Here is a 21461-nt window from a genome sequence, read left to right on the forward strand (position 1 = left end):
TACTGCTATGACAGTTTAGTTCCCCTGTATAGAATCATTATATCACAACAATCTAAATTATAAATATATATATACCATTATGTATAATTTAAAATACATAGGTAAAGTACATCCACCACAACCACCTTTAAAATAGCAATGCTTGAGTAAAAATGTATCAACAGCCCACATATTCCTATTAATATGTCTGCATTGCATTTATTGCGGCTATTAGTGTACATTTGCCTTCCCCCACACGCCATAAAAGCCTACGTACACCTTCCTCTCATGCTGTAAAAATGTACAAAGCGCCTTTCATCAATGTTGTGTCACATTTATTGCTGTCTCTGTTGTGATTACATTAAAGGCGATTGGATAAACCCGCGTCACGTGACCGTCCTTCGACAGGAGTTTCCACGACAGCTGAGTAGCAGCTAAATGCGTTTTTTCACCTGTAACATAGATCCTTTTTAACTCCACTGAGTCGAAGTTTCATGAAATGGGAGACAAGAAGAGCCCCACAAGGTAAAATTGTCGCCTGTATCTCTGAATGGAGACTTTATCGGGCCGTTTGAGAACAGAAAGCTCGGTCAATGGATGGAGCTGTTTTACTGAAGTGTTCATGGCGGCTCGCTGGCTGCTTGTTTAATATGGGGCAACTGCCTGTGTGAACTGAGAGCTACCTTCTCCTTCAATGACTGACTTCCGAGCAGAAAAGAACTTTTATTGCCGTGTCTTTCCTGTTCTGGTAATCTCTACCAAACAGGGGTTCTTTTAAATCATTGCGCTCATTGAAAATGTGGCGTTATCACAGTGTTTTTGTTTTGTTTTTGTCTGAAGGCCAAAGCGGCAATCGAAGCCCTCCGCCGACGATGGTTACTGGGACTGTAGCGTCTGCACGTTCAGGAACACCGCTGAGGCGTTCAAGTGCATGATGTGTGATGTCAGGAAGGGGACGTCCACTCGGTAAGAACAACTATAGCTCTTTACTGCACAACTATTTTTGATTGCATTATGTTTTAAAGAAAAAGTACACTCTGGTAAAGGGTTATTAGGTACACCTATCTAGCTCTACGATACATAATATCGTCACACTGTTAAAATAATCGCCTAAGTCACTTTTTGTCAAAATAGTTTTTTTTGCCTAAATCATCTCCTCGTGACGCCGGCCACCTATTGTAAAATCGCCTACATCCTCAGTTGATCAGATCATGTGATTTTACCCCTTTAAGATAATTAAGATAATGGCCTATGTCAAGTGTGTGACTTAAGCGGATTTATTATGCCTAAGTCAAAATAAAATGTGACCTAGGCAATTTTTTAACATGCCTGTGTGACTAAAGCAAGATATGGTAACACTTTATTTTGAAGGTGTCTACATAAGAGTGACATGAGCGTGTCATAAACATGACATGAGATGTGTCATGAACATTAATGACACTTTGAAGTAACATTAATGCTCATGATACTTGTCATGTCATGTTTCTGATAGGCTTGTGTGATTCCAATGTAGACACCTTCAAAATAAAGTGTTAGCATATCTTGCTTAAGTCAACAAGGCATGTTCAAAAAATTGCCTAAGTCATTTATTTATCTTAAGTTACATAATTTACACACAGTGTTATTACTATGCCAATAGACATCCTTTGATACATCCGTTTTGAGTGAAATTATCAATAAATGTCATATGTTACATTTTTGGTGAAGTTTTTTGTGTTTCCTGCAAAATTTGAAAAAAATAGTTAAGTTATTATTTTAACAGGATGACGATATGGCCATGAAGCTCAGTGTTTGTTATTTTAACTGTAGTCAGATGCCAATATAAACATGGGAATTAGTTTGCTTGCTGTAATATTTCCTCCTGTTCATGCTGACAATGAAGAGTTTCCTTCCTTAAACTCTGAGATGGGAAAAATTGTAATGTGCAGAAATATGTTATTAGTTAATACGAGGCTTCAGTAGTCTGAGCTGATCAAATCAAATGTCTTTCTTTCAAAGTTATTGTCCTTTTTAGTATGAAATCCCCTCTTTATATTGCTACATTTTCACATAAGTTCATTCAGGAAACACAGCACTGAGGAACAAAGGAATGTTATATATTTATATATTTAGAAGTAGGGATTATTCTTCATTTTCAATGCCAAATTTTTATCTCGATTAATGAGTATGAAAATGAGTTTAAAAACATCTTTAAATTGTATAAGTTCCACAACCAACTCTCTAAAAATCCAAATGACAAAGAAAAGTATGAAAATATCACATTTAAGAACGATGAAACCAGCAAATGTTTGGCTATTTTGCTTTAAAAAAAAAAAAAAGATTATTTCATTATCCAAATAGATGCCAGTTTATGTCCACTAATCGATTAAGACTATAACTTTTTGAAGATATCCCACCTGATTTTACAAACTCAGGCTTCTATATAAATATACTTCTATATTAACTTCGGATTAACTTTATAATGTATTATGATACAGAAAAGGGGCTGTGGATTTTGTCTCCCACAATTTACACTAAAATTACATTATGAAGGGACAGTTCATGGCCAGGAGGAGTGATTGCAGTAAGCAAAAGCTGTTTCAATAAACATAGGGGTTTGTTTTTTAGATTGTCTTGAACAACTCTGAAAAATATCTTTTACAAACATTTTAGAACATTTAGAGAGTTAAGATTCAGACAGAAATGTCCTTTTTAAATAGTTGTTGTAAACCCTGCTGCTTCTGGTCTTATCGAGTAGTTAAAACTTCAGCAATGCAAACCACAAGCTCACCCTGTTGACAGGTTCAGTGATATAAATGTACCTATGAGGCCATTTACTTTTCTTTTCTTTTTTTAAATCTCTTTCAGAAAACCGCGGCCTGTTTCCCAGCTGGTTACACAGCAAGCGAATCAGCAGTTTGCACCACCAACACTCCCAAAAAAGGAGAAGAAAGAAAAGTCAGAAAAAGACAAGAGTGATAAAGATTTAACACTTAAAAAGAAAAGCCATAAAAAGATGAGGTAAGATAATGTTTTCAAAAGGAAAAAGCAGAATGACTCATCATATTCTGTGGTTCTTGATCTTGTTGTTTGTTTTTGATCTTCAAGCTAGTTTTCTGTTTGTTTGCCACCTCACCAGACCCAGGCTAAAAAACATAGACCGGAGCAGCGCCCAGCATCTAGAGGTCACAGTTGGGGACTTGACTGTAATAATCACAGACTTTAAGGAGAAAGCCAAACCCACGTCAACTTCAACAAGTGCTGCCTCAGCAGACCAACACAGTCAAAGTGGCTCAAGCTCTGATAACACTGAACGAGGGGTGTCCAGATGCTCTTCGCCTCGCGGGGAAGGCTCGCCAGTCAATGGAGAGACTCACTAACCTTCACATTCAGCACAACCCATTCTTCTGCACTCTCAACAGCCTCAACCAGAGATTAAACTTCAACATGCACGTTTTGTTTTTTTAAATAATACTATACATGCCAATATGATAGCATTTACTTCCGTTGGGGCTGTATTGTTAACGGCCTTCCCGTGATGGTAAAGAATTCAGGAGTCAGGACGTACGCCGTGTGCTCAACTCAAAGAACTGTTGCAGCAAGATCTATAATGACGAGCTGAAAAAAGGAACCGTAGCATTAAATCCTGGATGTCAGTGGAACTGTGCCACGTGTTGTGGTTACTTGTGTTTAAACACCTCAGTGTTACGACAGCATCACACTGAGCTGGTCGTTGCTGCACAGAATAAATGATGCATTATGAAAGAAAATATGATGAAGTCATCTCAGACTTGTAGTTTATCCTTGAATTTTGTTGTTGTTTTTTGCACTTGATGGCATCAGATGTTCATGATAACATTTTTTAGCATTATTTCCACTTTGCCATTAACATTAAATCATAACACTGTTGGTTACTGGCCTTGTCCAGCTGTCATTTTATGCCATTGGATGCAATTTTTTTTTTTTTTACTGTCTAACATTTGAGTACAAATATTGAATAATTATTCTAAGTATGCTTCTCCTTCACTTGGTAGAGTTAAGCATGATTTAATCTATAGAATGGTTTATATTGTAAAATAATGTTAAATAAAATAAGTTGTAGATACTTGGGTATGTTTTTTGTTTTGTTTTTAATTTTTTGTTGGTAAGACACATGGGTTTTTTAAAAGTTGCTTTACTAGAGCAAAATGTTTTTCCTTAATGGTTGTCTTTAGCAGCTCCACTGGTAATTGATTCCTGTTTTTGTTCACAACCTTTTTGACATCATGACCAATAAGTACCATAAAGGCAAGACATAAAAGATAGATTTAGTATTTAACTTCAGTTCAGGTCAATCAGAGAGTTGCACATTCTTCACCATACGGTATATGTTCATTATTATTACCAATCTCTATGGTCCTTAAATTTGTTGTCTTTGCATCTGATAAGGATGGCTCCAAAACCAATGATATAAGTAGCTAATTACATTCTCCTACATAAATAACTACCTTGGTGTACTTGAGTATTTCCATCTGCTATTTTATGCTTCTACCTCACTGCATTTCAGAGGGAAATTTTGTACTCCACTACATGTATTTGACAGCCAGGTATCGTGCATATTAAGATATTACATACAAATTATGTTATCACTTAAAATATGCATTGTTATATGTGAAACAATGCAGCAGCTACACCATTAAATAGGTGTTTACTTGTCAGAAATTATACTCCAGAGAAATAGCATGCTGATACTACTACTGTACTTTTACCCAGCGAAAAGAAGATGGGATTTGAGTTATGGTTTTCATTTCATTTTCTGATCATCGCACGTCTGACCCTGTATTGCTATTCTGCCAGACACTTTTATATATTATGTTCTTATGCACTGAGCTTTGAGTCTGGTAGTTACCTGGCTCTCTACTGTACACTCACTGTAACTTTACTGACAGATGGTTGTTCAAACAAAATACACGTGTAACAGATGTGGGTGGGGCAAAAAAAACTGTAAACACCAACTGTGCACTTCGGCTTAGCTTCTGATCTGACTTGATTTATAACATCAGTTAGCTGGTAGTACATCAGATGGTAGCAAGGATCAACAAAAATGTTCCGTTAGCGCATAAAACTCGAAACGCAAAATGCGATGCTATCTTCAAGCATTTCTCCTGTGCATGGTCTTTACCTTCTTCTCACTGCTGTATGTGTTCAACCAACTAGCCTCCACCTTGGAGGACGGAGACGACTGGGACTTGAAAGAGCAGGGGATACCCGACAGGCGCAGTCATGATTCCGGGCTTCTTCTCAGGAAAAGGCCAGGACTGGCAGGCCTTCGAGACCGCGAAGAAGGGCTTGACAGGTAGCTTAGCTGGCTAGCTAATCTGTGTCACAAAGCGTTAGTTCTCATTATATTTTATTACTGAGCACATTAGTAACTTAGCTAATGGTTAGCTTTGCTTACATTTACAGTTTGTATGAAGTTAGCGTGGTGGTTACGTTACATTGAACCTTAATAACGGAACAGAATGATGCCGTTGAAACATTGTTTGCTATAGCTGACTTTGGGACACCGAACGTTAAGCCGTTAAACCTGGTTACCTGGTTACCCGGCTTAACCTTTGGTGGACAAATTGGAAAAAAAAGTAGTGGGCAGTCTGTAACATTGCGTGCATAAATCTAAAAGCTACCACTTGTTAGCTAGATAATTGATTAGCAATTAACGTTATTGCTTGCTCATTTACTAACTGTTAATTCCTCATTACTCAGTGCCTCATTAGCTTTTGTCTGGATTTAAAGGACGTCCATCTGTTAAACAACTAACCACTAGGCAGTTTAAGACAGATCTAATCCCAAAACACACCGTCACCCTGTTGAAATAATCGCCTAACTCATTTTTTCAAGTTTTGCAGGAAACAAAAAAAAACTTCACCAAAAGTGTAACATACGACATTTATTGATACTTTCACTCAAAAAGGATGTAAGAAAGGATGGCTATTGGCATAGTAATAACACTGTGTGTAAATTATGTAACTTAAGAAAAATAAATGACTTAGGCAATTTTTTGAAAATGCCTTTGTGACTTAAGCAAGATGTGGTAACACTTTATTTTGAAGGTGTCTATATATAAGAGTCACACAAACCTGTCAGAGACATTACATGACAAGTATCATGAGCATTAATGTTACTTCAAAGTGTCATTAATGTTCATGACACATCCCATGTCATGTTTATGACACGCTCATGTCACTCTTATGTAGACACCTTCAAAATAAAGTGTTACCATATCTTGCTTTAGTCACAAAAAAATTGCTTAAGTCACACACTTGACATAGGCCATTATCTTATAGGGGTGAAATCACATGATCTGATCAACTGAGGATGTAGGCGATTTTACCATAGGTGGCCGGCGTCATGAGGAGATGATTTAGGCAAAAAACAACAACAATTTTGACAAAAAATGACGAAGACGATTATTTTAACAGTGTGATGACATTTACTAACTGTTAATTCCTCATTACTCAGTGCCTCATTAGTTTTTGGCTGGATTTAAAGGACAGCCATCTGTTAAACAACTAACTACTAGGCAGTTTAGGACAGATCTAATCCCAAAACATATCTGATGTCCAAGAGATTCATTTAAAATTGAGGATCCATAAGATCATGTTTTTATTCTAGGTGTAAATCAGTGTCAGTTTCTTACTGGAAGCCATATTGGAGACTGCCTGCTGATGTTTGTGGAGTGAACTGCTTATTGGAATCATCTCTTAGGTATGAGTTATTTTGTGCATCTCTATTAATCGATACCAATGTTTTTTTTTATAATCCGCAGCTTTCAACTTGCAACTTTCACCTACTTCTTAGATCCACAGTTCAGAGTAAAGGCTGGGTCCTTACCTATTGCACCGTGTACCTTGAAACTACTCTTAAGCTTGAAGTCCTAAGTACAAGCAGTCCTAATAAATCAGACATGCTGACAAGTGAAAACACTTTGAGTTGTTAGTTTAAAGCCATCTCATGATTATAAGTACTGTAAGGCTGGCCTGTTTGGCTGTAAAAGTACTACTACTATTGTAATCTGAAATCTCATGACTGACAATCACATACACACCATTAATCATGCCACTATCATATCATGCATGTATAATTTAAAATTGGCAAATTGGTCTCTGAAATATGGGACATGATTTCACGATTTCTCAAACTGATTGCAGCACAAAGCATGAGAAATAATTATTTTTTTACATCCTTAATTAAACCTAATGACAGTTCCAACCCTGCAGGGCCAAGTATCAGTCAGCTGAGCCTGCTGATGCCTTCACCATGTTGATCTTACCGTCATCTGAAAGTGTATCCATGCTGTTGTGCGAATAAAAAAACAACACTAATTACTGATTCCTTTTACTTTGTCTTGGCTCCTAGGGAGAGGTCAGGCTCTGCAGTGAGGGAACATAGAGATGAGAGAAGTCACCTGGCTGTGGTGGCCTGTGGCCCCAGGCTAGAGGAGACTCTCACCATGTTGAAGTCTGCCGTAATCTTCAGCAAAAAACCTCTGCATTTTTACATCTTTGCTGAGGATGATCTGCATGACAATTTCAGAGAAGCTGTAAGTCTTTTCCTCACCATAACTTTCATTTAATTAATTAGTTAATTTTCTGGTTGTACATAGTGTCTTAAACCAATTTGAAACCTGTTACGATTGAACCTGTGTTACTGATGTGTTATGCCAAGTGATGTATACAATCACATTAAGAAGCCAGTATTGCATCCATTGCACAAATTGTGCATGCATGAATGCTTTAAACAAAGGCTTCTTTTTACACAGTTCATAATTAAAAAAACAAAAAACAAGTTCAGTTAAAATCTTGCATGTGGATATTGTTGACTTTTTTTTTTCTTTTCCGTTGTGTTTATCTTTTCTTAAAGCTGGACTCATGGCCCAGAACAGTTCAGACCAAATTTAACTTCACCATCTACCCCATCACTTTTCCCAAGGAGAATGCAAGGGAGTGGAAGAAATTATTTAAGCCTTGTGCCTCTCAGAGGCTCTTTCTTCCGGTAGGTCTACAGTCATCTTTCATGCATATCTCTTGTAAAAATGACCCACTTGCAAAATGTGCTCACAAGTTTTTTTGTTTGTTTGTTTGTTTTTGCGGTCTGTTTTCCAGCTCATCTTAAAAGAGGTGGATTCTTTGCTCTACGTCGACACAGATATAATTTTCCTGCAGCCAGTAGAGCAAATCTGGGCCCTTCTCTCTCAGTTCAATTCGAGCCACTTAGCTGCCATGGCTCCAGAACACGAGGAGCCACGCATCGGCTGGTACAACCGTTTTGCCCGCCATCCCTACTATGGCATGACGGGCATCAACTCAGGGGTCATGCTTATGAACATGACGCGCCTCAGGGAGAAATCTTTTAAGGTAATGTGCATTTAGAATTTCCCTTTCTTTAATGTATTTTTGCAGCATGTTTACTGCTGTCAAATGTTACTGTGTGCATGTATTTGCTGTTGCCAGTAAAATATGCCATTGTATCATGAGGGCCATCGTAACATTAACATACACACTATGATTAAGTGCGGGCCTATTAAGGAAATGAGTACTAAGCAGGTGTGAAACATCTAAAATGTAAATGTTATTACTTCCAAAGTCAACAGGAATGTGTATGAGAAATGTTTGACTCACTGTCAAAGGGCAGATATTTGTAATCTCATCTATGGAGTTAAACAATATATGTCACATTGTCCAATAATTAAAAGATCTAGATCTTTACATTCAGGTTAACATTAAAACATTTTAGAGATGTGTGAAATTTAACATTGAAAAATAGTTCTGAATACCAAAGGAGGCTCCTGGAGTAGATGCACCACCAAGATTGACCAGCTGAGGTCACTCTTGTAATTCCTTTCTAAACCATCACAGTGAGCATACTCCACTGAGGGACAGTTTCTTTGATTTGATGTGAAGTGTTGACAAAGGGTTTCATTTTCCAGAATTGCATGTTTATGACTTCCTGATGCAAACTGATATGAATGCTGTCCTGATTGCTGTATTTTCCCATCTAGAATGACATGACCACAGTTGCACTGAAGTGGGAGGAGATTCTGATGCCCCTTCTCCAGAAGTATAAACTCAATATCACTTGGGGTGACCAGGACCTTCTTAATATCATATTTCACCATAACCCAGGTTTGTGCAACCTCATATGCAGCATTATTTTTAGTCATGAATGTTCCGTTAGTCCAAGAGACGACAAAGCTTTACTAAATAAATATTTGAGGTTTTGTAACGTGTTCTTATTGAATAAACCAAGTTATTTACAATCCTCATCAACCCAATCATGTCTCTTGCTGTGTTACAGAAAGCCTATATGTGTTCCCCTGCCAGTGGAACTACCGTCCAGACCACTGTATCTATGGCAGCAACTGTCAACAGGCTGATGAAGAAGGGGTCTTCATTCTCCATGGTAACAGGGGAGTTTACCATGATGACAAGCAGCCTGCATTTCGAGCTGTCTACGAAGCCATCCAAAAGGTAAACACAGCCTCAAACTATAAATATACAGTTTCTCTGAGCTCTGACAGTAAAATAGATTAAAAAACAAGGGTCTTTTTTTGTTAACAGTCTTGTAAAATATTTCTGAATAGAATTGAGTGAATTTATTCCTCCAAAAGTTTTTAAGTGCTTTCCAGACACCGCTAACTGCATAACTTAATGTAAGAGGAAGTAATGATTGAACGGCTTTGTTTATACTAATGAGGAGTGATCATTTTATAGACTTTCTTTCTGGTGCCTCTGTTTCTTTAGAGGGCCGTTATGTAGGTAGACCAGACTATTTGGAGAGACATTTTCTTGTCATTACTTTATCAATAGGCACTCCCGGCCATTGCTTTTTACTCATAGATGCTTCCTTCCACCAGTGCTTAATCAATAGCCTGTTAAACATTTCAGTCATCCTGTCTTGGCTCTCCCAAATAGACAACTTAGCCCCACCCTGCTCTGACCACTTGAATGTTGGCTTTAGATGTTCGAAACTAAAAGGCAAAAATTTAGGCCAATAGGGCTGTACTGCATGAAACTTTTTGTTCTACTGTTTGCCTCAAACAAAACAAGGCACACACTGTTATAACAGAAAGATCTTACAGCATCATAACTGACTGGGTTTTATTAAAGAAAGTTGATTTAATAAGACTAACTCACATTATCTGTCATCAAATAAGACCACAGTCTTTTGAAGCTTCATTCAAAAAACCTTAATAGAGGCTCCAAAAGTTAAATACTGACGTTTGGTGCAACCCTAGATGCTCAGCCAGAGACACTGTGTTGCTCATTGATGTGCTTTTAAAAGTTTTGGAGGTCTTTGGCACAAAGGGATAAGCTATATCAGATTCGGGACACACAGACATTACTTGTTAATCGGAGCAATTTGTTGTTGTTTTGTTTTTTTCCAGTTTATATGTTGACAATAAAAGAAAAACATAGAATCACCACCCATGTCCTTTAATGCCCTCTACTTGGGTTTGTGCGTCAGCACTTGGAACAGCTGGTGAGGACTGGCTGTCTCTTTACACCTTCTGTAAACTCTTACATTTTCCCAAATTTTAGCATCCTTAAGTTGGTACGACGCCCTACAGAGCACTGCCAGTGCATTGCTGGCTCTTGAAAATGAAGACAGAACTTGGAAAAAGAAAGTATGACATCTGTCTGATTTACTATGCGTTATGTATGCTTTCATAGCTCAAAAGTCAACTACACATCCGTCATCGACGAGCGAGCAAGTCAGCTGGAAAGCTCTTGCCTTCGATCTGCTCTTGTTGATTTCAGCACACCGGTCAACATGCAGGCAGCAATCGGGGGAGTAAAGAGAAGCTTCATTAGCTGGTCTACATCCATTACCGCCACAGGGCCCAGCCTGGCCACTATCAGTGCGGGCAATGTTCTCAGCCATTAAGTAAACGAGCGGGCTTCATTATGGGGCACTCGGCCTCATGCCTCCATCAGTCTCCCCGACAGCACAAACACACATACAGCATCCAAGACAGCACATACCAGACTCCACCTGATTTTAGACGACGGAGGAGTGTGGCAGTTTGTCATTAGTAATCAAAAAACGTGTTCTGTATTAAGTTGATAAATGTAAGATACAGGGCTTTGTAGTACAGTTTATTAGAAAAGAGCTTGATCTAACTGAAAAGCATTTCATCCTTTTGTTGTGATAAGCCATATTTTGTTGAAGCTTTTATCAGTATTTCCTGATGCTCCAGCTCCTCAGGCCCCCCTCCCACTTTGTTCCCACTCAGTCCTTTGAGGACGGCATCCTAAAGCCTGGAGGATGCAATTCTGAAGGAAACTCTAATTTCTATCCCACCAAGAGCTCCTTAGTCAGCCCGGCTCCCAAGGCATGCTCTCCCAGCCAACAGAGGAGCTCGCAATAAAGGGCAGTACCATTACGCAGCCAAGCCCACAGAAGAGTTGTAAAATTTTTAGTGCTGATGCTAGTTTGAGACATCATGATGGCTGTGTGGACAACGCACCAGCAGCATCCACATAAAAATCGATAGAAGGCTGTTAATGGTGCTTTATTGCCTGCCGCAGTATATGAAAGATAATAAAGAAAGTGTGCTTTGAGTTACCTAATGCTTGGCCAAACTGGAGTCAGATGAAATGCTGTAAAATAGTGATTTCTTCTTATTTACTAAAGCAGTAAATGAATGGTTTATCTCAATACAAAAACAAAAGGGCTTGCATCTTTTTTCACATACTGTATGTGACAAAAGCCTCGGGTATTTATATTAACTAGCTGAAGAGCTCGAAGTTTTATCTTTGTCATTCACTTGGTGACACAAAAGCATCTAATAATAAAGTTTATCTGGAATGCTGCAGCTGTAGTATTCACCAATGCTGTTCCGCCTAACTGAGCCCGTTCTTGTATAGTTGTGCTAGCAGATATTCATCATCTAAACACACTCTGAATTGACAGTTTTGAATCAAATGCAGAATGTTATTGTCTTGAAGTGACAGTGATAAATGTGGCACTTAATTCTTGTGATCTGAATGCAATTCTTATTGTTCCATCTCGGCTGTCACAGCAGACAACAGGTGTAAAAACACAATAAGAGTTTTTCTTGAGTAATATCTGGCTGAGCTGAAAATCAAGGGACATCTATAGGGATGTATAGAGGCACAAAGCTGGAATAACATTAGATTTGTATTAAAAAAATTGCAATATAATACTTTTAATACACACTTTTCTCTTCATCAGTACCCATTTGGGGCGAACATGGAGTCCTCACTGCTTCATCCGCTGGAAGCATCGCTACAGACCACCAAAAATGGCTACTGTGGAAGAGCCAGTCACCTGTTTACGAAGAAGTTGAAACAGAGCATCATGTCTGTTCAACAAGATGTCACACAGGGAAGATGATCAGCACAGCACTCTGATATCATTGATGTTATGATTAGTGTCTAATGTCTGTGGAAGTAGAGACTTGGATGTACGACACTCCTGTGGAGACAATGAGCTGGATGACTAACAGACTCAGGTCAACACTGAGCCATCATCTGTTTACCAAACTGCATATCAGGGGTGGGAATAGGGATGGGGAAACTGTTCTCTAAACAGGTTATCTTTTTATTCTAAAGTGAAGCCAATGTTATCCGTCCAATGAACACACAATCAGGTCACAAATGCTTTCTCACCACGGTGGAAAATGCACTGACACTTTCCGTATCTACAATCACTTTGTAAAATTGTCTTAAAAGATATGCAGCAGGGTACCTAATTATCCTCATATTTTTTTTAGTATTTTATTAGAGTTGTTAATATAATCTTGAATACAGGTTTTGTATTGGTGTGTTTGTCACTGCAGTATATCATGGAAAAGGGTTGTCATCATTTTCAGGTACTAGTTAGTTGGACTGGAATTATCTTATTTTTTCATTGAACGAAACAAATGCTCATTAAGAAAACGTTTATAGAATGTGATCAGTATTTATTACAGTTGAACATCTGTGACAGGAAGCACTTTTGATTGACCTTTTCACTTTAACATGAGGCTATAATGTGTTATACTGTGGTATTGGAGTTTGTCAAATAATTGTTTACTGTTCATTGTAGTAGCATTTAAAGTGGCTGTACACAGAATTCAGGACATACTTGACAAAGGGACTCAAAGGCACGCATGGCTAGACTGACCACAACAATTTGTTGTTGTTTTCTGTCAACAAAGACCAGAGAAGCTTGAATTAACACAGATGGAATGTGACTACATTTCCTGGTCAGAATGCCATTACTCCATTATATCTTTACATAGTTGTTTACTACAATATTTATGTTCATTATTGTCTGAGAATCAAGTACAGCCGCTTTAAAGACTTTCTTTGCAGATTTTGAACCAGCTTTCTGTTAGCTTAGTGTGGGCAGAGTGGTTGTCATTGATGGCGCATTGGGTTTCTGCTATTGGCCATTCATCTGCACACACCGAGATAACACAAAGCTGGTTGAAAATCATTAAGTTATTTCAGTAACTTTATCAATATGAGCATGTTTTTCCATAACTGGAACAAAGTCTTATTGAGCAGTTAGTTTTCAATCAAGCCATGCATCATGAAATCTCCTTAAACAGGTTTAGCAAAAATTTGCACTATTGATTTGAGAAGTTGTGGATTTGTAAAACCATATAAATTCATATCTGTGATTTAAACCTATTACTGAAAAGCCAGCAACAACATTCAAGTGTATATATTGAATCAGAAATAGATATTTTATTAAAAACAATTTCCAACGGTTTCTTTGATGCATTATGTAGTGTCTAACATATGCTTGCGATATGGATGAACTGGAAAAAGTCTTAGCATTTTAATGTGATTGCTCTAAAGTACGTGCTATGGTTTAGAATTTCCCTTTGAAGAGTTAATAATAATTATTTTTGGCTGCAAATGTACTTTATTACACATGAAACCCCTAAGAGTATTGAGGGGGGAAATGAAGGAATTATAACAATTAAAAAATTGTGATAAGGCAAATTCTGGAGGAATTAAATTATTTGACTGAAATTCCTTAAGGTTTGATTTGGAATGCTCAGTTCTCATATTCTTACATTTTATTTTGTATTCTTATTAAGTTTTTTGCAACAGCCATCATAACCACTTTGCATAAACTGTACCTGTTGCCGACTCACTCCACACAAAAGACAGAGCACGAGCCATATCCTAGAAGGCAGCAGCCAGCTTAAAATAAGAAATTAATGTGGAAGTGTGAAGACTTCAGAAAGTGTTGTTAGATGGCCGAAAAGGAGCTGATGTGTCTGGGTCAGTAGCCTCTGGCTCTTCATTTCACAGGCAGATTGACAGACGTGCTGGGAATAGGCAATAGATCTGCAGATGAATTTAAAATGGTCTCTATTCTAAGGAGCTATATACGGTTTCTTCCTGAGAAATTACACATTGTGGAGTGAGTGGGAAAAATAAAAATAGTAGGAACCCATCAGTAATTCTGAAGGACTTGCATATAAGGCAATTAATGGTTGTATTGTATTGTGAGCTAATGAGCAATAACCAAGTTATGTGGCCTGAAGGAAAGGCTCCTAAGTTGGCTCTGGTGATTCATATTTTTAATAGAGAACCAGTGTAATAGAAGCTCGTAGTACTTTTTCTACTCTCACAATTGTGTCTTTAATGGGTTATGGAGTGCATGTGTTCGTTTGCTGTGTGGATACAAAAAAAACCTACAGGTGAATTTATTTCTTCCATGAAGTGATTATGCATAGCATAGTGCAGAGAAATGGTCAATAATATCATTGAATACCATCAAGTCCAACCCTTAGTATGACGGATGTTTACAACTTTAGTATGCAAAGCATGTTCAGTTTTGAGGGGAAAGGCTCCTGCTGCTCCTGCCTGGTTTCACTCCCCCTGAGTATAATGGTGATTGAGGTCTCATTCTCTTTCGGTCTAACAGGAACTTCCAATGGATTATTCATGTTATTGCTTGCACCACTTGGCCTTCGTAATGTTCAATAGTGATTTTAAGCCCAGGCATAAATTAAAACAGTCGGAGGCAAATGGCCCAGTGCAGAGTAAAAAGGGTCACAAAGTAAGGATTATGCAATATTAGGCAATGCAAAGTCATCAACTTCCTCTTTACGTCAATGGGGAGAGTGTGGAGCGTGCATCATCAACAAATGTGTGCAGAGGTCGTTTAGAGTTATAAGGATGGCAGGATCTGTTGTGCATGACATCTGAGAATGGATGTTAAAATGATGTGCACTCACAAAAACAGTGCATTCACCATTTGTCATTCAAATACTAGAAGTTAGAATGTTTACTGTTACATACACACATAATATTACATTACCTTACATGTCATTTAGCAGACGCTTTTGTCCAAAGCGACTTACAATACGTGCATTCAACCTAAAGGTACTAGACATAGACCACAGGAATCAAGTAAGTACATAACTTTAAGAGCTAACTGTCATCGCTACAGGAGTGCTATATGTTAAAGAAGAAAAGAAGAAGAAGATCATTTTTTTTAAATATATATGTTAGGTGACCATGACTTAACCGAGGTATTGTTGGAAGAGTAAGGTCTTAAGCCTGCGGCGGAAGATGTGCAGGCTGTCTGAGGTCCTGATGTCGGTAGGGAGCTCGTTCCACCATTTGGGAGCCAGGACAGAGAAAAGTCTGGAAAAGTCACAGAAAAGACTGTGAATGTGTTCAGACCATGCATACATGTTGTTTTCTACAATGATGATGAAAAATGAAAAATTGCATTTTTTTAACCACTTGGGAGAAGAAGAAAGAAAAAACCTTTAAACTTTATTCAGATAACACTTGCCTGTTTACACAACCAGTCGTGTTTTTTGCAAGCTTCTGAATGTAAGTTCAGTATCTTCTCGTCTTTTAACGCTGTACAGTTTTTACTCTGTACAGACTCCTGAATGAAAATGAATGACTTCTTAACCAACTATGGTGCAGAAAATACTGTACTGGCCGCATTGTTTATTTGGTTTTCATGAGTTTGTGAGTGATTGACATCCTGTCACTGCTCCAGCTGCTTCTCCTCAACTTGGAGAGAGAGCGGAAAACCGTTTGTTTTTTGTTTGTTTAAATGGAGCGGACAGCTCAGCGGAGTCCTTTACAGTCTATGGAAAAGTTGTGTTATAATGACTTCATGACATTTCATAAAGTTCTGAAGGAGCTGGGGTAATAACTTTGCAGTGGCAGGCCGCTACTCCAAAATGTATATAGCAGATACACTGTCGTTAAGTATATATATTATTGATGCAAGCAATAGAGAAGAACTTTGTCAATTAGCTGATCGTGGTAGAAGACAGAACATGATCCGCTGGAGTCTACAGGCTTGTGGTGGTGGAGTGAAGCCACCAAGAGGAAGAGTGGAAGCTTGTGGAACATGCTGGAGCTCATTTTGGTGATCTGGGAGTGTTGAGCAAGTCGGAAAGATGGAATGTCAGGATGGCAATTATATTTGAGGAGCAGCACTCAAGGATTGATTGGCAAAGTAGACAAAAATATTATTGGTCATATACGGTGATGCCAGAATTTGGTAGTGTGGGAAAGCAGAAGTGACGGAGACGATTGGGAAGAGAAAGCAGAAATGTACTTGGTAATAAAAAGTAAATGTGAGAGAAAAATGATTTATTTTTTAACTTTTAGCCAAATTTCATTGTGCATGCCTTAAAACCAAAACAATTAGCTAAAAGAGGCTTAAAGGCCCTATCAGAGCTGTGAAGCTGGGTGATGATTCACTGTGTTTTCAAAGTTTAAGGAAGGCTTCATACATTCAGCACAACTTGATGTGTTTTGAGGGCTGCCAGGAAGCCATTAAATAAAAAGGCTGTTGAGTCTGCCATAGATGAAACATTGCTCAATATGTGATGTGACAACACAGAAGTTTTACTCATCAAGTGTATTTATAAAGAATGGCGGATCCTCAATCTGCTCTTTTTGCAAGACAGAACTCCTGAGTGAGGATGAGAATCCAGTTAGTCAAGACATGAACCTGACAGCGAGTCGTGTATCTTGTCAGTTTGATAAACTGAACAAAGTGTCAAACCAGAACGGGGATGAGAGAAAAGCAAGAAGTCTATCACAGCTGAATGGACCAGGTAGAAAATCCGTCTTCCCCTCGTGCATCTATCTCTCAGCTCTACCTTTCCTGCTGCAGAAGGATATCATTTAACTAGTGAACATTTGATCAATAATACATTTGCCAGCACTGCTGAGACAGGTATTTTGTGCTGATATGTCAGGGGTTAAAACAATTAATGTAATTTACCGTTGAGCATTAGCCATGCATGGATCCTTCAGTACCATGCTGAGAAGTAAATGTGCCACTGTAAGCAGAACAAGATGAGAAATATGCATATGGAAATGAGATGAAATCATTACTTCAGTGCCGACAGTTGAAAAGTATGGATATCATCTTGTCATTTTACAGTTACTGATAGACTGAACTGTGAATTTAGATTCTTTCTAATTTTAGTCAAACTTTATTGGGAAGAGATTAGTGGTATACAGCCACACTAGGCGTGGCAGTAGACATGGCAAAATACTATGAATAACTATGTTAACATGCTGATTCTTATTTTATGATCACCATCATAATAATAAGCATTTTGATATTTGCTAATAGCATTGAAACTATGGACATAGTTTCTGTGATGTCAGCTATGAACCCTCAGAAGAGCCGTTGATAAGCTCAGTGCCATCTTGGCAGCACCTGACCACCTAACTCCTGGCTAATCAATAAATGGGCCAAGAGGTGGAGCAAAGGTGGGGCTGAGGTGGCCCAACGGAGCAGCCAGCCACCTGTGACAGCACCCACTTGTCACTCAGGCCACACCCTTAATTATGCATAACTTCAAACCATAATAAAATTTGAATTTGTGAGTTATATAAAGTATACAGTTATTTCTGCTGTAAAGTCATTTAACATGGGGGTCTGTGGGGATTTATTTATTTTTCAGTTTTTGGCACTTCTGCATTGGATTCTATATTCAGCCCCTAATGTTGCTCCTTGGAAAAGCCATTAGTTTTGACAACAAAAGTATTGGTCAAATTAAAGCTTTGACTAAATAATGATGTTAGATAAAAAGTCAAAAGAACACACAACATTTTACAATTAATCTTGAGGTGGAAATTAATGTCTGCTCTACATTTTAGGACAATCCTTCCAACAGTTGTTGAACCATTTCACTCTAAAGCTGTGAACCGTGAATGTCTATAAATGTTTATTAAAACAATCCATCCACTAGTTCTTGAGATATTTCTGTTTGGACCAAAGTGATGGACTGTCAGACTGACAATGCCGTCATTACAGCTATGCGCTTATCTTAAAAGGTTATTCTTGGATTAACTTTTCTAAACATGCATTTCAAATCCCATCCTAGCAAATTATTCGAATGTTTCCTCAAAAGTTAGAAAGGTAAACTTGATCAATGACTTCGCACCTTACAGCTACAGTGTGTGGATCAATGTTTCAACAAATAATCCATATCCCGCCTATGCAAGGGTGGTGGCTCGTCTCCTCTCACTCAACAACCATAAACAACAGCTCAAAGAGCTTCCACATTGACCCCAAGGGCTCTCGCCTCCGCTGCCATCACACACAAGATAGCATGGCATGTTTTATAGATGCATAACATTCAAACACAAAATAAGGATGTTATTACTCAGTCTCACTCTTATATTGGCTTTTTATGGCCCAGTTGGAGCAAATGTCATTGAGATTGAGCATTCAAAATGCACAAGTAATACCATCCGTATTACCACTCATAAAAGAGGGTATCAATCACTTCAACTGACCTTTTTTTCCCCCTGATAAAGTGTCTCATCAATGAGTCACATCCCAGTGCCTGAGGGCTAAAGGACTATTGGTTGAAATCAATGCCATGCCAAGTATTGTTAGTGAACAATATGCCCTATGATTCAATACTCTGCACTTTCTTGATTGCACTGTAGACACCACTGACAAGCAGCATTAATGGGCCGAGCCTGTGATTCATGGTTACTGATTGACTGCACGGACTATTACGGGCATCCACTTTCATGCACCAGCATGACAGCAGCATCAGTGACCATAAATTGTCTGTGACTCGGCCAAATGCCAACAATGTGTGTGTTGTCTGTTTGCATGCAAATTAATGTATGGTTTTGTCTTTGTGTGGTAATGTTGACTTTTGGGAGGCATGCCAAAGACCTGAGGCTAGCTTTGGTTCACATCATATCGGTTTGTTTACTGAAGTCCTTGTGGACCTCCTGAAGCCTGTATGACGTGTTCTCACCGCAGTGACTTTAATCTGTCATTTCCTGTTTTTACCCACTTGTTTTAATTGCTAAATAATGATAGTGAACTGAGCAAACTCTGTTCTGTACTCTTGTTTTTTCCCCTTCATCTTTCAGTCCCTTGAGTCCTCAACCTCATATACTGTAGGTCATTTAATTGTCTTCCCCATGCATCCCTCCTTCTCTGGCATTTCCTAATGACTGTGTCGTCCCTGAGCCCACACACAGAGGTTGCTTCACTGACTATTGGAGCAGCTCGACCTGTGCGTGGAACCTTTAATTGTTTTTCCTGGAGTCTGACAGCTGTCGACGCATGATGGATTTGCCACAACATTTATCTCTGACACGGAAAAGGACAATCCTCGTAGATTTTGAAAAACATTCATGGTCAAATTAGAGCTTCTGCACAATGCGGCTTAAGCCAGTGCAAACACATTTTTTTAATGGGTGGATTTCCAAGCTTGGTTTAAGACTGAAGAAGTGTCTCTCATTTGGAGTTGAAAGTACATTCAAAGGAAATCCCCCAGGCTAAATGGGCTGTTCCACAAACTTCACAATTTACCAGAAATCTCTCTCCACCTCATGAACTGTTGGCTGTGATGGAAGTGTTAAATGAGCTGGGGTTTCTGGAAAAACCTAGACATGCCCCTCATGTGAAACCTATTATAAAACCCTAATCTCAAACTAATTTAGCATTCTCTTTCTTGCACTCTAAGGCATTTATAAAACTGAAATAGATTAATCAGACACATTACAGCAACAATGCAATTTAAGGTTACCAAGCTGCAAAATGCATAATGAGCTGCATGGTTTCAACTGAGGAATATAGCAGAAATTGCTCCAAGAAAGCCATTTTTCAGTCCCCTTTATTATTTTCAAGGGCACTTTGACCACCAAAACCCAGAGATGGTTCCTCATCAGAGCTCCTGTAAGTCATTATCATTATTTATGCATGCTTGGAGCAATGGAGGGCCTAATTCTTCAGTGATATGACTGATAGTAGGTGAGCATCGATTGCAAGAAGAGGTTATGATGGAATATTTCCCAAGAAAACCTCATTTTGACTGAAGCAGATGTCATTTTGTAAAGTGAACTTTCTTTAATTGAAAGACAATAGCTCACTCTTCCAGGAAGATTTTTCACTTGGATTGTGAGTTTTTGCAGCAGCTGCTTTTTGTCTGATCCCGTAAACAAGAAGCATTATCACTTTCAAAGAATCTCTGCGGTTGTACAGAGTGGCAGCCAGATAAAGTGTTTCCCATGGGCCAAAACAGCCGATCCCAGATTGCACTCAGATGCTTTATTGAAGGACCGGTTTGTTGTGTACCAATACAACAATGGAAAAATATCCCATCACATCTACTAAAAAGTAAAAAAAAAAAAAAAACTGGTTCTGCAGAGAAATGACTCTGTGACTAAGGCAATATTAAATGTCACATTATGAAACAGATAGTATTTTTTGAAGTGGGGTTGAACAAGATACTTATCTGTAGTCAGTGTATTCTATATGTAGGTAGTTGGCACAACACCAGTTTGGAGAAGCTTGCAAGAATAAGGCAGACCCCCAAAAAAATCAACATCAGTTTAACTGTACGCTATATTTAGAATATTTTCACTGCTTTACCTTGCTGCCAAACAGCCCTGTTTAAGTTTATGCGGAGGGGAAGTGAAGCTGTTATGTAAGTTCTGTTCAAAGACACAGTGTTAGCTCTCTGTCTGGAGTTTTCATGTTCTCCCCAAGTCAGCGTGGGTTCTCTCTGGGTCCTCCAGCTTCCTCCAACAGTCCAAAGACATGCACTTAAGTTTAACTGGTGACTCTAAATTACCCCTAGGTGTGAATGAGAGTGTGATTGTCTGTCTCTCTGTGTCTGCCCTGTGATGGTCTGGCTCGTCTCTCACCCAATGTAAGCCGGTTAAGGATAATGAATTAATGAATTAATGTTCAAAGACACAAGACTCCTATAACAAAAACAGTCATTTTACCTTACTGCTTCAATTCATAATTTTATTTTGCTGTTGTAGCTGACCAAGGTGGAGATAGTTTAACTACTGTTTACATATATAGATAGTTCAGTCCAGTGGGGGTCAACCTGGGGTCAGGTAAACTTTCTTGAGTAGTGTATGGACTATTGTGCTGTTTGATATTCATAGTAAAGGTAAAGAGAGTATGGAATAAAAACAAGCACAATAAGAGCACTTATTGTATGTCCTGGAGGTGTATAG

General features: G+C 38.5%; 2 protein-coding genes across 3 annotated transcripts; both read left to right on the forward strand.

Moving 5' to 3' along the window:
• Positions 1–370: 370 nt before the first annotated feature.
• LOC131973262 (YY1-associated factor 2-like) lies at positions 371–4063 on the forward strand. Its single transcript, XM_059335220.1, has 4 exons — positions 371–504; positions 820–945; positions 2827–2979; positions 3098–4063. The coding sequence occupies exons 1-4, from the start codon at positions 479–481 to the stop codon at positions 3336–3338; spliced, it is 546 nt and encodes a 181-aa protein (XP_059191203.1). The 5' UTR covers positions 371–478; the 3' UTR covers positions 3339–4063.
• An 859-nt stretch (positions 4064–4922) lies between these two features.
• On the forward strand, positions 4923–13980 carry LOC131973929 (glucoside xylosyltransferase 1-like). 2 transcript variants are annotated; one of them, XM_059336068.1, is made up of 8 exons: positions 4923–5293; positions 6610–6702; positions 7354–7537; positions 7858–7989; positions 8100–8351; positions 8996–9119; positions 9292–9464; positions 12193–13980. In XM_059336068.1, exons 1-8 carry the CDS (start codon positions 5076–5078, stop codon positions 12352–12354), a joined length of 1338 nt encoding a protein of 445 aa, XP_059192051.1. In that variant the 5' UTR covers positions 4923–5075; the 3' UTR covers positions 12355–13980. The 2 variants fall into 2 exon arrangements, with proteins under 2 accessions (XP_059192051.1, XP_059192052.1); XM_059336069.1 differs by lacking the exon at positions 6610–6702 and having other exon boundaries at positions 12193–13979.
• Positions 13981–21461: the final 7481 nt, after the last annotated feature.

The sequence above is a fragment of the Centropristis striata genome, chromosome 6 (genome assembly GCF_030273125.1).
Source record: "Centropristis striata isolate RG_2023a ecotype Rhode Island chromosome 6, C.striata_1.0, whole genome shotgun sequence".
NCBI lineage: Eukaryota > Metazoa > Chordata > Actinopteri > Perciformes > Serranidae > Centropristis > Centropristis striata.

What these genes read in the sequence shown, in the direction of transcription:
- LOC131973262 (XM_059335220.1), top strand. Translation starts at nt 479, where the DNA reads ATGGGAGACAAGAAGAGCCCCACAAG. An exon ending in GACAAGAAGAGCCCCACAAG is followed by an intron (nt 505 to 819) that starts GTAAAATTGTCG and finishes TTTTGTCTGAAG; the next exon opens with GCCAAAGCGGCAATCGAAGC. An exon ending in AGGAAGGGGACGTCCACTCG is followed by an intron (nt 946 to 2,826) that starts GTAAGAACAACT and finishes AATCTCTTTCAG; the next exon opens with AAAACCGCGGCCTGTTTCCC.
- LOC131973929 (XM_059336068.1), top strand. Translation starts at nt 5,076, where the DNA reads ATGCGATGCTATCTTCAAGCATTTCTCCTGTGCATGGTCTTTACCTTC. An exon ending in CGCGAAGAAGGGCTTGACAG is followed by an intron (nt 5,294 to 6,609) that starts GTAGCTTAGCTG and finishes TTTTTATTCTAG; the next exon opens with GTGTAAATCAGTGTCAGTTT. An exon ending in TCTACGAAGCCATCCAAAAG is followed by an intron (nt 9,465 to 12,192) that starts GTAAACACAGCC and finishes TCTCTTCATCAG; the next exon opens with TACCCATTTGGGGCGAACAT.